This window comes from Pagrus pagrus, assembly GCF_965226575.1.
Source record: "Pagrus pagrus genome assembly, chromosome: 17".
NCBI lineage: Eukaryota > Metazoa > Chordata > Actinopteri > Spariformes > Sparidae > Pagrus > Pagrus pagrus.
The window spans coordinates 24,498,000-24,514,048 of NC_140201.1; the positions used below are offsets into that span (position 1 = coordinate 24,498,000).

The following is a 16,049-nucleotide window of genomic DNA, read 5'->3' on the forward strand; positions in this document are numbered from 1 at the left end:
TGTATTTTTGACATCTATTAATAAATAAATGACCAAACAATCCTCCTAATTGATTGAGTCTAATTGCTCTGACACTTTCCATACTGCTGTTTGTTTTAAAATACATCCTTTAGGCACCACATGTGCTGTTCTGTACTGATCCGCTCATGTAGAACACCTTGTCAGAATGATTTTTCTCAGCGGCAGAACAGGTTCTGTTCGCCTGCGAGCCTGAACAATCCGTCCCCGCTGCTCTTTAAACAGAAAGCTTTCAGTTAAGAGAGTGCGGATCATTACGGATTACAGTGAAAGGGTAATGAAGACAGGCGGCGGTGAAATCTCTCCAGGATACGGAGCGCGGCTCGGGGCTGAGCGAGCGGAGCGGGGCCGCGCTGCTCCGGTGGATCAGTGGAGGTAGTTAGTGAATGTTTCTTTGCACAGTGATTAAGGGGGAGGACCAATGGCAACAAAGGAGACGGAGAGGACGGTAGCTCCTCCTCTCCCTATCTCTCTCTCCCTCTCTGTGCTTTATAGATGCATATAATCCCGGAGTTGACCCAGAAAACAAACTCCTCTGACTGCCGAGACGCCGCAGAGTTTGAATCCGCCGCAGGGGCTGCATGTAGCCGGAGCATCAGCTGGAGAAACAACCGGCACTGATCCAACTTCACCGCACGGACTCCACATTCATACATCGGGTAGGTGTCGTCTTCTGTTACTCCCTGAAACAGGTAGAGAGGCAGCACTTTCCCCTTTGTACCGCGGACTATTTTATCATTTCTTCACAGATTGAACACGGGCTGATCAGATCTGGCTACGGGCTGTTAAATCAGCCCCTGGCTCACCTTGTCACTTGGTTTCCTTGCACCGTTATTGCCTATTATATTTGTTGCGGCTTCATCGAATAATGTCAAACAGCCCACATGCACTGTCCTCGGGGATAGGAAAAAAAAAAAAAAAAGAGGTTACATGCTTGTGTAATAATGCCAGTAATTATTATCCTCCCTCAGACTATCTATTTACAAAGTGGCATTTGGCTCAATGATAATCCAGATCTGCAAAGAAGCTCCACAGATAGGGTTTAATTAGGTAACACAAGAGCAGCATATTCTAAGGAGGATTGAGGCTATTGAGGAAAGTGTCTTGTTTTATCAGCTCTAAAAGGGTTGAATTGCTACAAGCAGCCGTGGGCTCCACCGGAGTTCATTTTTAAGGGATTAAAAGCCTGAAATGTCTTTGTTTTTCACAGATAGGAGCAGTCAGCAGTCATTCATGCTCGCTCTGGATGTGCTTTTATGCTCATCCCATTTAGAGGCAGGTTAAGAAATAATGTCATTAATTTCAATAAGCCAATCACAGCAAATTACAGTTCCAGCATCAACAGGATCTGTGTGTCATGTGTAGGCAATCTTAATTCAAGATCTTTTGTAATGACTGTGTGGACACAGGCAGTGTGTTGTGTGTTGAGAGGGGGGGAAGAGGTGCGTGTGGTCTGGAGAGGCATTCCTCTGCGTCCTTTTGGCTGCAAGGGTATTGCTGCCCTCCCTCGTCGGTGTGATATCCAGTGGTAATTCACTGATGGTGTCATTCTGGAGGTTTGAGATTTCCAATGTAACTGGGAGCGTTCCAATAAAGGAAGAGGAACTGTGGAGGAGAGGGACTGTAGTTTCATTAGAAACAGGGCTTGTTCTCATGAGAGTAAAGGAGTTCTGATTTAATTGTATTCTTTTAAAGGGCTACTCCAGCAATTTAGCATTGCACTCTGTAAAAGTGGTGAAAAGTGACAGGAGACAGATGAAAAAGAGAAAGGTATAAATCGCAGCAGCAGAAGCTGATATATCCTGACTTTTAGTCTCGAGTATGGGTCAAAATTCAAAAACGCTGGATTCTACATTTACCATAATGCAAACGAATATCTCTTTTTTCATTAGACCTTCCCTGCCTGTAAATGCTCACAACTTTGAACCCCAAAAGGCCAATTTGGAGCCCAATCCCAATCCAAACAGACCTAATGACATCATTGGAGTACAGCTGGGGGATATGTTTTTTTTTAATGATCTATGTCGGTTATGTTGTGTAACATTTCTAAATCATAAAAATTAAATCATTAGGACTTACAGAAAAAGGTTACGCTTTGTTAGGGCTATCACGATTCTTCAAATCCACAATTTGATTTGACTTGATATTTAAAAGGGGCTCTGTTGAACTTCTGTTTTGTGCCTGAAGCCGGTTGTTAGTTTATGATAGCTAACAACGCTATAGTAGCTAGACTCCATTCTAAACTAACCTTAGCTACTGTTGCCCTCTGTTAGCGGAGCAGAGACAGGCACTGAGATGAGTCACTCAAGAACGTGCATAAAGTCACCTTCTTTGGACTGTCATGGAAAATCAGACCTTCACAAAGAAATCCACAGTCCAGCAGCATTACACAACTTAAACAAATAGTCCGCAGGCTTGTATAGGCAACCAAGAGAGACTGGGACGGGCTAATTTTTCACGTCATGTTACAATGTATGGCCAGTAAAAAAGTGATTCATCCATGTAAATCGTACAAATGAGGTTAATTTCGATCAAATTGTAATTAAGGGTCGAAATCGGGACAATAGATAATAGCTGGCTACATTAGCAGTCTTGAGTAAAAACAGTGCCGTACATGGCTAGCTTGCCATGGCTTTCTTGTTGCAAATTTAACAGTTGCATCTATGAGAAGGACAGACTGAAAAGGGTCGGCTGTGTCAATGGAACAGGATTCTATTTGGTTAATTTTATGTCGTACTTGTCGGGTAGCTAATGCTAGCTAGCTATAGCATGCAGGTACTCTGTCAAGGACAGGAGCTGATTAAATATTCATATTAAAGCAGATGTTTGTTCTGTACTTAGTTGAAGTATCTGGTACTTTGAATGTGTCATGATGAAAGCCTGTAGGTGCTGCAGGTCTATTGTTCTTGCTCAGTTGTCTTAGGCCCATACATTTAGTCCTTAAAAGGTCCTAAAAATATTTTTAGTTTTAGGTTGTCTTCGTTTTGCCTAGTCCTCAGTCTTCAAGGCTATCCTTTGAAACTTTAGAAAGCTTGTTCCAGAACCACAAAATACCTTCATACAAATGCTTTAAAGGCACTCCTTGTCATGAGTGACTGGATTTCTTGTATAAAGTGTTGGATTACTCACTTTTAATTGTGGTTATTGTAAGTCATGTAGCTTGTAATAAAAAGCCTAACTTGATGTGTTTTCTGTTCAGGGTGACAGAGCAGTCATGGCTGAACACATGATGATGCCCATGACCCACGGCTTCAGGATGGGCATGAATGGACCTCCGCAGCACAACGGCCAGCCCGGTCTGCGCAGTCTGCCCAACGGCCAGGTGATGCACTACAGCAGGAACCCTCAGAACAGCATGGAGGCTGCCATGAGACAGCGGCCGGGCATGGTGGGACCTGGAGGGATGGCCGGCCCTGTGAATGGAGCTCCCATGGCCAACCACCACCACCAGATGATGTCTGGAAACATGATGTACAATGGCCAGGCACCGCAGCAGCAGCACCACCACATGCACCCCCAGCAGCAGCAGCAGCAGCAGCAGCAGCAGCAGCAGCAGGGTGGACACCCGCAACAGTACCACCCTGGTACCCTCACCTCTCAGCAGCTCATGGCCAGCATGCACCTGCAAAAACTCAACACTCAGTACCATGGACACCCACTAGGCTCACCCAATGGCCACCACCTGCCCAATGGTGCTCAGTACCGGGTGGGTCCAGCCCAGTTATCAGGCATGCAGCACATTGGTGCCCCTTTAGGGCTAAACGGCATGGACATAGACCTGATCGACGAGGAGGTTCTGACTTCACTGGTGCTGGAGTTTGGGTTGGATCGCGTTCAGGAGCTGCCTGAACTCTTCCTGGGACAGAATGAGTTTGATTTCATATCGGACTTTGTGTGCAAACAGCAGCCGAGCACAGTGAGCTGTTGAGCAGAAGCGAAGCGGTCAGAAGCTGGTTTGGTTTGTTTGGACTGGACACCCCAAAGAATGACTGAACGGTCACAGTAGCACAGCAAGAGGAGACAATCTCTCTGTTCTGTTTGGGTGTTTCTGTGTCTGTGTATTTGACAGTGTCTAGTACGCCCTCACACTGAATTGATGAAGAATTGTACTGAGAGTAAACGCAGCAAAAGCACCAGGTTCCTCCTCTTTGAGCCGGTGCCAGAAAGATCTGTCGTCTTTGGCCAAATTGAGGCATCCTGATGCAGCAGGCTCTGTCTGTACCCATCTGGCCCTCAGCACATGTGCCTGCAGTGCCAAGGCTTTGGGATAATTGTAAACTTAAACACAACGAGGGAACGCCTGAAAAGACTATCCATCTGGGTCTGCAAGATTCTGTGGTATCTCTAAATGTATTTTATCTGTGATGACACCTTCAAACAGTAGCAGACGTTTTACAAATTTATAAAAGGTAGTCCTCTGAATTTGTTTATACAAGGATTAAGGGATTGAAAAGAGATTTTTTTTTTCTGACAATTTGCGTGCATATTGAAGGCTGGCTCTTCAAAACTGAGTTCCTAGAAAATATTACACATTTCCTCGATGAGCAGGAGAGTGAGGTTGTGCAGCATTCCAGGGTGACGTGACGGGGTTTATCTCGGATTGGTCGGGTGAACTGTGCTACACTGATTCTTTAGCTTTCAGTGTCATTTACCTGACTGATAAAATCTGCAATCTTTAAATGTATCTCATCTGTTCCCTGCTAATGAACTGTGATTGATCCATTGGCAAAGTAGCACATTGCTTCGAGAATTGGCTTAAACTAAGCATTGGTCTGTAGAAAAATAGCTCCGAAGTCTCTCTGCTCCAAGTCACACTTCTAGATGCTCATGGCAAGCAAATCTTGGGTTACTGCTCAGTAGAATCTGAAGAATTGTTGGGGAGGAAGATGAGAAAATGATGAGAAATGGTGGTCTGACACAAGGCCCAAGAAAAGCCAAGCAAAAACGCAGCCATCAGAGAGTGAAGGTGTTGGTCACAGATCTGAGGTGGGATTTTTTACTAAAACAGGATTGGTTAAAAAAAGAAAAAAAAAAGTGCGTGATTGCAGAATTTGCATCTGTGTGTTATTTGTGTACGTCCGTGTGTGATCAGTGCAGTGAGGCATTTAAAAACCCATCGAATGGTCCTCCTCCCTAAACCATCGCTCAGTGTGCTGGATGTGATCGGAGGCTGCGTGGGGAGAGAGATTTTGTTGTGTGGACACAATGTGTGGACACAGCACTCCCCGGCAGCACTTAGTTTAATCATTATTTAAAGCTGCCGCTACCTGTGGCATTGATTTCATTCGGCAGGAGGAGCGAGCGAAGAGCACAAAGCGTGCAAAGTTGTTGTTTTTGCCATAGATTAGCTTACTCTGCTGCTTTTCTACTGATTAGATTTAAATTACATGTTCTCACACGCTTGTCTTAATTGAGGTCGGCTTGCACATTCTCCAGTGTCTCAATAATTATAAAACGGACATGTTCTGTGGCGCTCATGTTTTTTTTGCTTTTTTTTTGCGCAGTTGGTAATTAGGTTTTTTTGTCAAGGTTGCTGCGTTGCCGCTGCAGGCTGGTGGAGGGAGAACTTCCTGCAGTCGTAAGGCTATTTGTAGAGCTGTCAGAGAGGTCAGGGCTTCACTGCTGCACTGTGTTAATCTGTTCCAATACAACTGTGCTGCTGTCCCTGTCTCTCTGGAGATCTGCCATCTCCACGCTCTCGAGTCAAACAATGGGCATTGAAACACTGTCGTAAAAAGGCAGAAAAAGTGCTGGAGAGTTCCCGCTCTGTTTCACTTTCTGCCTGGCAAACTGCAGCCAGACAAACTCACAACCTCACAGTTAAAATGGAAAATACTTCTGGCCTTAGCGAGACAGTGGCCTCTGATTACTGCTATATCAATAAGTGCAGCCTTCTTGTGTATTGTATCTTTGTACTGTAGACTAGAGGTGAAGTTGATCTAGACACATTTAAGGTACTTTGGAAAAAACATTGTCAGATGTAAATGTAAATCAGTGGCTGATTTTGATGTGTTGACAACAGATTATATCCTACATTTTTACAAACGAGTGTGTAGATACAGTATGAGTGTACCAATGGTTGTTTTTGGGTGCAGGGCCTGAAGCTTTAAGACCAAGTAGACTGCATGTTAAAGCAAGCGTGAGGGATGCCACCACTTTCCCACAAAGCGGCTGAGAATGTACAGTACATTACATTGTGGGAACTTGTCTTAAGATGGTAGATAAACGTGTGAGATTGTACTCCTTGTTCCAAAATTACACATCATTCATTTGGGTAAACCCCCCCCTCCCTCCCCTCCTTCTTCTCCCACTTCCCCAAAGCTTTTGTAATGTTATTGATTCTATTTTAAGAAAATGTATTTATTTTCAAATAAAATATTTATTTAAAGAAATGTTTTCGTGTATGTCAGTAATTATTTTATGCAGTGTTAAAAAGACACAATCGATTATACTGTAATGTTGTGACATAGCGAGTAAGCAGTCTCAACCACAGAGGCTTTAAGATGCTGTTCATTCCTCATATTTGCCTGAGTTCTCTTCTCTTGTTGGTTTTAGACACTTTCCCACCCACAAGAAGTGATGAGCAAACACCAGAGCAAAGTACAAACTACATATCCTAAACAGTAATGAGTCAGCACTCTGTCAACACAAAGCTGGGCCTGCCGACATTTGTTTTATAATTTTATTGTGTTATATAATTTCAATTGTTGAACTTTAAAAGTAAAAAATAACAAGGGTAAAGGATAAATAACACAGAGGTGTGCTGATTTATAATCACAGTGACTATTCACACACACACACCTGCATCTGCCCACTGTTTTACCTACAGAAGCTCACAGACACGTGATCTAACTCTGAATGACAGGCTGTTTTTCTCCTCTGACCTTACTCTGCGGTCATGTTTCTTCTCTTCTGCTAGAACTTAATGTGAAGAGCTCACTGCACATCTCCAGCTAGGAGTCTTGTTGCCATTAGAAGAACATTTCTGTGGGGATTTATGGAAAAAAAATATAAAAATAGTCTCATTAAAATTCTAATTAGCTGTGCAGTAAAGTCATATTAAGGGGACCTGAAATACTCGCGCTGCTCTACATGATGTTAGTCGAGGCAGCGTTTTGTCCTTGAGCTGTTTTTAATGGATTTTTGAAAACTATCTGAGGCAGCGACTTGTAGACACACAGAGGAGCAAACCTGCAGCAGAACAAAATGTACAACTTCTTTACTGTCATTTGCATTAATTCATTTATTCACTCCTCATTTTCTGTTGGCCAGTTGGTTTGTTCATTGTTATAAAACATGTATAGATACAAGGTCTAGTACTTTTGAATGGTTAAAATGCATCAATTCATGTAAATACTGTCTATACAGAATAAATGGATAAAGTGGCCTCCAACTCTCTCACATTAGATAAAGTCAAGCCAAGTCGCTTCTTCTCCTCTACGCAAGAAAAATATGTAATTATACAGAAATACTGAGAAGAGAGAAAATAAAAAATAAAAAACTCAGAAAAAAAGGAAAAATAAAACTTAAATGTAAAGAAAGAATGGCAAAGGAATTCATGTTAAAGTTCCATAAAATGACACTCTTTAAATGTTATATTAGTGTGCTATAAATGTGATTCTATACCAACTGAAGTTGTGTGCAAAAACATCTCACACCTGTTTCCTGCTGAGTGAAATGCACCACTTTCTGTATCAACACTTGCTCAGCTCATGTTGGATTGGGTCCAAACATTGTTTACGGAACAGAAATGCTTCTTTGTCAGCCTTTATGCCTGTGGGGGATGGTTGAATACAGTGTTACAGATAATACAATATTTTACTTTTTATGCTGACAGTTTGTGATGGCTCATTCCCTGTTCACCACAATAGGGCGTTCCCACTAGAAACATGCATTTGAGAATAATTATTAACATTTAGCATTTAATTAACATGTTGAGAATATGATTAGAAATCTCTGACAGAGGTATCAACGATGCTCAACACAGATCAGTGAGCCAGGGATTATTATTAGCTCTGTGCTGGAAGTGACATAATCAACTATACTGCATCACAACCTGCTCAAGGGAGCAACAGATTTGAATCACCAATGGCAGACATAAAAAGTCTAGGACTATAGATTGTCTTTATTTGAACCCGCCTTCAGGAGAGATCAGTAATGAAAAGAAATGCAAGCACAAATGCAGAGAATGTTCCCCTGCAGTTCCCCTGAGCGCCTTTCAGCTCACTGCAAACATTAGCTGACATTAACCTACTGGTCATACAAGATCAATGCGGTTTTCCACCAGTACTTTCAGCGGCGCTGAGTCAAACCGAGCCACGCCACACCAGTTCACTGAGTACAGCCGAGTCGGGCCCGCTTGCCTCCAAGTGGGCTGACTTGATGTCTCTGCGACCAACCTGTAACAAGCATCCGTCTCTCCCTCAAACAATTGTGTGTTGCAAATTGTTACCCAACACGTCTGTGCAGGAAACCTGAGAGAAAGACGTTTTTAAAAGTCAGTGTGTTCAGCTCTCAGTACTTTTGTAGCTGCTAACTGAATCTCTTTAATTTCTCTCGTCCTGTTTGTTCTTTCAAACGTCTGCTGTCTTTTACTGTTTCATCGTGTTCACTTTCAGCTGTTTCAGGAGTCATGTTTAGTTACTGCTGGTGAAAATGCAACGTTTCCTGTAATGCTGCTTCATAATAAAAGCTTTTAAATTACAAAATAATGGGGAGCTTTTATTGTAAAGAAATGATAGGAAATGAAACATGTTTGTAACTGAATTAATGGAGCGACTTTGTTAACACTGATTCTTCGATAGTACTGCTGAGATCGAGACAAGCGCCCTATTGGTTTAAGACACAACTGGTAGCCCAGGTATGGAGGAAATGTAAATCCTGCAGTGCTGAGTCAAACCAAGTAGAGCCAGGCCGGCAGATGTAATGGAAAAACGGCACAAGTCAAGCTGTGGCTGCGAAACCTCTGGGTATCAAAATGACACATTTTGTGTTATTAATTCAAAATTATATTTTTACAAGAACGCTCACACACAAACATATTACACCAAAGTGAGGCCTGTTCCTGCTATACTACATGAGCTCCACAAATCTGTACAAATTGAAGCTTCAGTGCTTATCTTCACTAAATATAAACAGGAAACTGTATCATTGAGCCACTTCCTAAAGCAAGGCGGGGAAGTTCATATCTACTCTCAGAATAGCCCTTCTGGCTGTAAGCATACCAAACATGAGAGCCTGCTGGGTCTCATATGGTAGCTCAAAGGCCCACTCAGAGCAAATCATTATAGCGAGAGCACAGTCAAGGGTGACTTCTTTCTCAAATTATTAGACTGAGCAATTTTCTTCAAGAACTTCTTTAATCTAAGGCACAACCAACATCGATGAGTCAAAGCCCGGTCTTTCAATTTACGTGTGTAGTATGTGGATTGATTACATGCAAAAATCTTATTCAGCTTGGTTTTTGAAACGCAAATTCTCGACATAACCTTGAACTTTATGAGCTCAAGTCCAGCACTGAGAGAACGGCACTTAATCCTATTCAACCCTTCTTCCCAAAGCTCATCTGACATCTTCCTGCTGATTCCTCTCCTCTATGCCTCCTTAACATGGCCGGAGGAAGTCTTCTGTGTGGAAAGATCAACAAACTGTGACCCTGTAAAATGTTTGGAGGTTTAGGGGTGGTCTTCTACTGTCATGTGTCAAGCTCATTCTTAGCCTGAGTATACAGATAAATAAAAACATGCAGCCTCCTCATTTATGCCAATAAAACTGTTGACATAGAAGGCTAAAGCCAAAAAAACCCAACAACAACAAAACAAGACACAACATGATCAAGCATCAAGCAAAAAAGTCAATGGGATGAAAAGCCTTTCAGCAACACACTGCAATGGTAAATGAAATAGGCACATCTGCACAATCCTTGTAAATTACTTTGTAACACGAACACTGTTTACCACACCATCACTGAAACTGAATCTAGTCTTAGACTATGACAGCAGTGTTCTGGTAGTTGATAATCCTTCATATTCATGGATGTATCACTAAAACCAGCTGTCCTGGCTGGTATGTCATTGTCTCACTAGTACCTGTAGGAACATGCCCCGACCATGCAGCCTCATCCTTTTGTTTTAAATGCAGCATTATTTGGAGGTTAAACGCTGGTTTCTGCCTCAATCTCAGACTATTATAGACATTATTCCTTTCACTAGCTAGAGAGACACACTGTTGCAAGAATACCATTACTCACAGATTACAAACCTAGTAACACTGACTGCTTTGTAGATGCACTTTGTAACAGACAGTGTGATGTCAATATAGTACTTCTTTGATGCCCAGTGTGAACCCAATGTACTGGATATGACAGTGGTATATAGTATAGGCTATAGTGTGAATGCAAAGTCACACTGCTCTGATCCGGATCTCAGGATTACTTTTTAACTTTCGGGATTAAAAAGTGGATTTATCTTCACTCCTGTTAATCAGCCTGACTGCAGCAATGACTGGCAGAGGTGACCTCCATTGTCGGCTATTAATGTATTTTGATATTGACTGCTGAGTACAATGAGAGACTCCTAAATTTGTCCCCTGCATTTAACCTCAAGTATATAGTTTTTCTTTTTCTTTTTTTAGCATTTAATATATAATCCTCCCTTTACATAATTGTGTTTCTAAAAATAGCATAAAGGGACAACAACTATCATTTTGTAGTGTCTTGATGTGTGTGGTTAATGACAAATATCTGGGGGACAAATGTCCATACTTTATACATTCAGGGGAGACATGGCAATTACACATCAGAATCAAACAAATGACATATGGCATGTTAATTAGTGATCTTCAGAGGTGCTGGTAAAAGATGTTGTTACTTTTGGCCAGTCTTTATGCTCAGCTAGGCAAATGTTCCCCTGGCTGTATCTTCATTTTTACCATACAGACATGCGAGTGGCATCTGTGTCGTCACATAACGTAATAAGTAGATATCCCAAATTGTTGAACAAGTGAAATGTATGAAATTATGGATGTAAATACATGCAATTATTGATTAACATTGACATGAAATTCAATTTCCCTCTGCTAATATGCAATGTACACAAAACGGTGTTCTGTAGTACAATAATTAAACCAGATATGCAGGCACTAAGTATCTGTTACCACATTGATCACAAATGAGCTGCTTGTGTGTAGGAGTGATGTGAAAGGATTGTAATGGTGTACCTTGGCGAACATATTCACTTTGACTTTAAAATGGAGATGTAGTCACAACCACTCAGCCATACAGTTATTGCAGCAACCCCATTAATGCCAATACACCATAAAATTCAGGTTATTATGTTAACAGGGTAAATCAATGTGAATAATATAATGTAAATATACTGAAAATGAATTCATCTGCAGCTTCACACTGTGATTTGATAAGAAAGAAAAATTATGTTTCCTGTAGCTGTATTCAAAAATCTATAATTGCATTTGCATGTATTATAAAATCTATGATTGAATCTTGAGTTTATAATGACAGTAATTGTGTGAATGATCAATGCAATTTGAATGATTGGGTCCAATTTACTGTACTGTACATCTAATGAGTCAGTCTCCTTGCTCAGCCACTGCTCCAGTGAAACTACCCTGTGGTTCACTGCTACTATCCAGCAGTGAAGGACTGTGGTTGCATAGGGCATGACAGTACAAAAGACAGGTACTGTATAAAGAATTCAAGTGGGAATTTGTAAATAAAAAAGAATGTGAAAAGAATGCCAAATATGAAAATGCGAAATTCGCTAGTAGTTTTGGGTGTGTTGAATGGTGAGAAATGACGCAGTGATACAAGATCTTCGGTCTGAAACCAGCCACACGGCTCACCATAAACTGAAACTGAAATGCACAGACTGAGTCACACCTCACTGTGTACAGTACACACATGCATTTGTACCATGTTCCCTGACATTGCTTTATAGCATATCATTGCCCCCTTGTCCCTCTGACCAAACTGGTTCACTTCACATGTCAGTGTCAGTGTCAGCTGCTTTGCACTTGCAACCATCTCTTAGCCCCAATCTCTTTGTTATGTCTGCCAGCCAAGTCTAATCCAGGACACAGAGTGAGGCTGGCACTGCCAAGTCCACCTGGTGGGACAGCAGGGTGGCTCTGCGTGCCACATCTGCTCCGACATGGTAATACTTTAAAGCACTGCTGGCAGCAGGGCTTACACACGAGGCTGCTCTAATGGACTCATTTTTATAAATGCTTTTTCAATGTGCGATAAGGTCTTGTAAATCATTTACAGTAAAAGACAGAAGTCAGACTGATCTAATGATAACGTCACGTAGACAGTTTTCATTTTTGAGTTTCACAACACTTTGACCTTTTCAGCAATGACATGCACACAGTTACAAGCCCAAGCGTGTCCAGAGTTATGTCTGGTTTGGTTGTGTACTTGTACTTGAGAATGAAAGGTGGATGTGTGTGTTTTTGTCAATAAACAAAGAAATTAAAATACTGTTCAAGGAAATGTTACACATAAAGTATATCATGAATCACTCCTTTCATTATTTGAATAGGAATATACGGCCTAATATACAACTTAGGTCACATTTTGTGCTCATTTTCTGGGTTCACACTGTCATTTTGGGAGTCTACTAGAAAATGTTAGTGAACAAAACTCTGGCACTCTCAGAGAACAAATCTTGTGTTTTATTGTGAAAAAAAAAAAAAGTCTGATATAAGGTACAAGGTAATTTACTGGTTAAAATACAACACGTGGTTGCATAACACAATTAAAGTTTGTGAACTCTTTCATGCTGCACAAATTACAGAACATATATAGTTATTTATATACAAATATACAGAAACACATAGTGCATCTTTTGAATCTGCATCAGGGTGTATTTAAATGTGCATCAACGTTGACTGTGTGTGAGCACCAAGCATCAATGTTTTAAACATAGAGTCCTCCTCTCCTCCTTCTGCTGTAGTCCTGCACTCTGTTGGCTCAGAACATGGTCCGCCCGTCGAGTGCAACAGCTTGATCCAAGATGTCTGCTGCTCTTAATCCAAAATACCTGCTTTCTTCTCCAATGCTGGGGAAAATATTTCTGTCTCTTTAAGGCCCCCCTCCTGAAAAAGCCCAGACTGCTCTGATTGGTCAGCTCCCACAGGCCTGAGCAAGGCACCACTCACCATGTTTCCACATCAGTTTGCTGTGTTTTTGCAGTGATGCCTGTGTTGGGGGCATGGCAATGTAACATGTGGTGTCTAGTGGAGGGGAAAAGAGTCAGTGTCATTGGGTCTTGTTAATTAGGCCAGCACAGAAAGAATTGATTTTATGGCGTGAGGTTATGGTCCTGGTGGTCTGCAGCCTCCTGCCAAAGGGGAATGTCTCAAATAATTTGTGTCTGGGATGAGAGAAGTCAGTCACAATTCTTTCGGCATCTCCAAAACTCAGTAACTAACATGCCATATCTTGTCTGTATCCATATTCAAACAGAAAATGTCAAATTGTGGGTGCCAGAACTATTACTTGGCTAACACTCAGGCTAAATGACTGGTGACTTGTCATCGTTGATAAGATTGACAGGATTGATACCACCATGCCCGTACCTATACTATAACCTCTGATGATCACTCACAGTATCTGGCAACCTGGATGGATAAACGGATGTTTTCCAAGAAGTAGTTCCAGCTAATCACATCGTTATCATTGTCATTCATCTGGACTCATGTATTGTATCACCACCCATGTTCACTCTCTTTTAGCTCTGTGTTTGGTCTCTACCAATTCCAGAGGGAGATGTCTGTCTCTTTAGCTGCTAAATCACCACTATGTTTGCCTGCTAGTCTCTAATTGTGTCTCTCTGCTGTTTAGTGCTGAGCAAGTAGTGTACAGTGGGGTTTTAGAGCTTTCTCACTGAAAACAGCAGGCTGCAGTATTAAACTGCTGTTAACGTACAAACATCAACTGTAGCCACTATATAACATAGTATTCTTGATTTTCCACAGGGGAGCCAGGCCTGGTATTGAAACTGTGGCTTTAAAGTTATCATTCTTGTGTATCCACTGATGGATCAGGGTCGGACAATATGTTAATCCCAATCATATAACACTGTTTGCCTCAGCCCAGTGCCTCATTACATAACCATGAGTTACGTACCTGGTTTAGCAGAGGACTTTCGCTCTTAAACACAGCTTTCTGCAGATTAATAATAGTTCAGTGAAATGTCTTTGAATGTTTTCTCCCCCAATGACACTGAACTGCTAAAAGTAAAAAAAATGAAATCTACGAGTCCAGTGTTTGTAAAGGAGCATGTGACTAACAGAGCGTGAACCGCACCCTTTCCCAAGCTTCCGAAGATGTCATCAGCTGTATGTTTTCCTATAAACAGTAATGACAGTCAGGTAGATGTTACTTGCTCTCCTTGCCCTGAAGCAGCAGTGACGCACACAAGCGTTCACTACAACATTTCCCTCTAGTTTGCTCATGTCTGTTTTTCACTCAAGCCCTATGGCTGAGTCTCGACGTCTGAGAAAGTTGGCCTCATCGTCACTACTTTGCATTCTTGCTCACCAGATGACTCACCTCAGCGCACTGGCTGAAGACAAAAGAGAAGTGATGATGCAGAAGTATCCAAGGTATGTGAACCAAGATCACTGAAAGTAGTGTCGTACCATATGAGGAAGTGTTTTACTTTTGATTTTTTATTACACTGAGGAGCCAATTATTACACTGTAACTTACAGATGTTTGTCCTGAATAACAAATGGTGTTCCATTGATCAGTCAGTCGTTCTGTTAGTTGATCTATTGGTTCATTCAGGACTTTAATCATAAGCAATATATGTCAAGAACCACTGGCCAAATTGTAATGATATTTAGTATCATGGTCCCCAGAAGATGATTCTTAATGTTCAGGTGACCTCTGACCTTTCATTTTATGCTACTGTGAGCTAAGTTATCTTAACAACTAATTGCCAGAGTTTCTATGTGGATATTTACATTGCTAAAAGGAAGAATCCTTTGGTTCTAGGTGATTTCCTGTACTTTTCTGGGGAGCCGCCACTCAGCAAGACTAGAGTTTGTAGAGTCTGCATCACGCTAAGTGGCTCTATGAGGCTGTACTTCCTGCAGGCTGCTAACAAGCTCAGAATGTCAAAGTTAACATGCTGGTGTTAGGGTTGGGCCGATGGCATTATCCATCATGATGGTTAAAGCTGGAGTTTGTAGAATATGTGAAAAATGCATGAGACTGGGATGGAAACAACTGCACTCCCCCCTCCCTGTTTCGACTCCACGTAGCTCCGAACTTCACTTTCCATTCTCGTGGACGCGTGCTAGCGCTTGGAATATTCACGTCGGAGCTTTTCTGTCACACACTTGCCGTGGCCGAATTACAGGTAAGAAAGTACTTTACCTTTCTCTCGTGAACAAATTGAACGCATGAACAAACAAACATTAGTTTCGCATCGTTTAGAAGAGCGATAGAGACCGACAACAATTATTTCTTGCTAACGTCTCAGCATGACATAGCCTACATGTCTGGCACTAATAAAGCTATGATATTTGTCATACTGACATGATACTTATACAGCATAATCTAATGACAACAGCAACACCTACGTATATATCACGGGAAAGAGGTGTGAATGCTAAGAATAATAAAACAACATATAACGCTAAAGTAAACAATTATCCCCACATGCATGGACTATCGGAGACAACCACTTTATTCCGACACTTTTTTCTTTTCACCGCAACCTGAAAATAAATAATAACTGTCACATCCATATCTACACGACACACGTCCTCTGTATGTCGTGTATGTATAACGCTACTGACAATACATTTGCATTGACTTTATTTATGGACATGTGGTGCTGAGACAAAAACACTTGCTCTGCAGTATGTGTCAAAATGTTTTTGACCAACATCCCCGCGACAACAGTGATATCATCATCCATCACAATGGTCACTGTGGCCTGTGTCAAATTCCGGTTCGGTAGACATCACCCAACCCTCATCTTGGACAAATTGGATAGAAAT

The 16,049-nt window shown here is 41.6% G+C and overlaps 1 protein-coding gene across 1 annotated transcript; it reads left to right on the top strand.

The window, feature by feature from the left end:
- Nucleotides 1-202: 202 nt before the first annotated feature.
- Nucleotides 203-6,410, top strand: cited4a (Cbp/p300-interacting transactivator, with Glu/Asp-rich carboxy-terminal domain, 4a). Its single transcript, XM_084380392.1, is given in 4 exon segments — nt 203-591; nt 593-627; nt 629-677; nt 3,218-6,410. Coding segments are annotated over 4 exon segments (891 nt in total). The 5' UTR covers nt 203-513; the 3' UTR covers nt 3,947-6,410.
- Nucleotides 6,411-16,049: the final 9,639 nt, after the last annotated feature.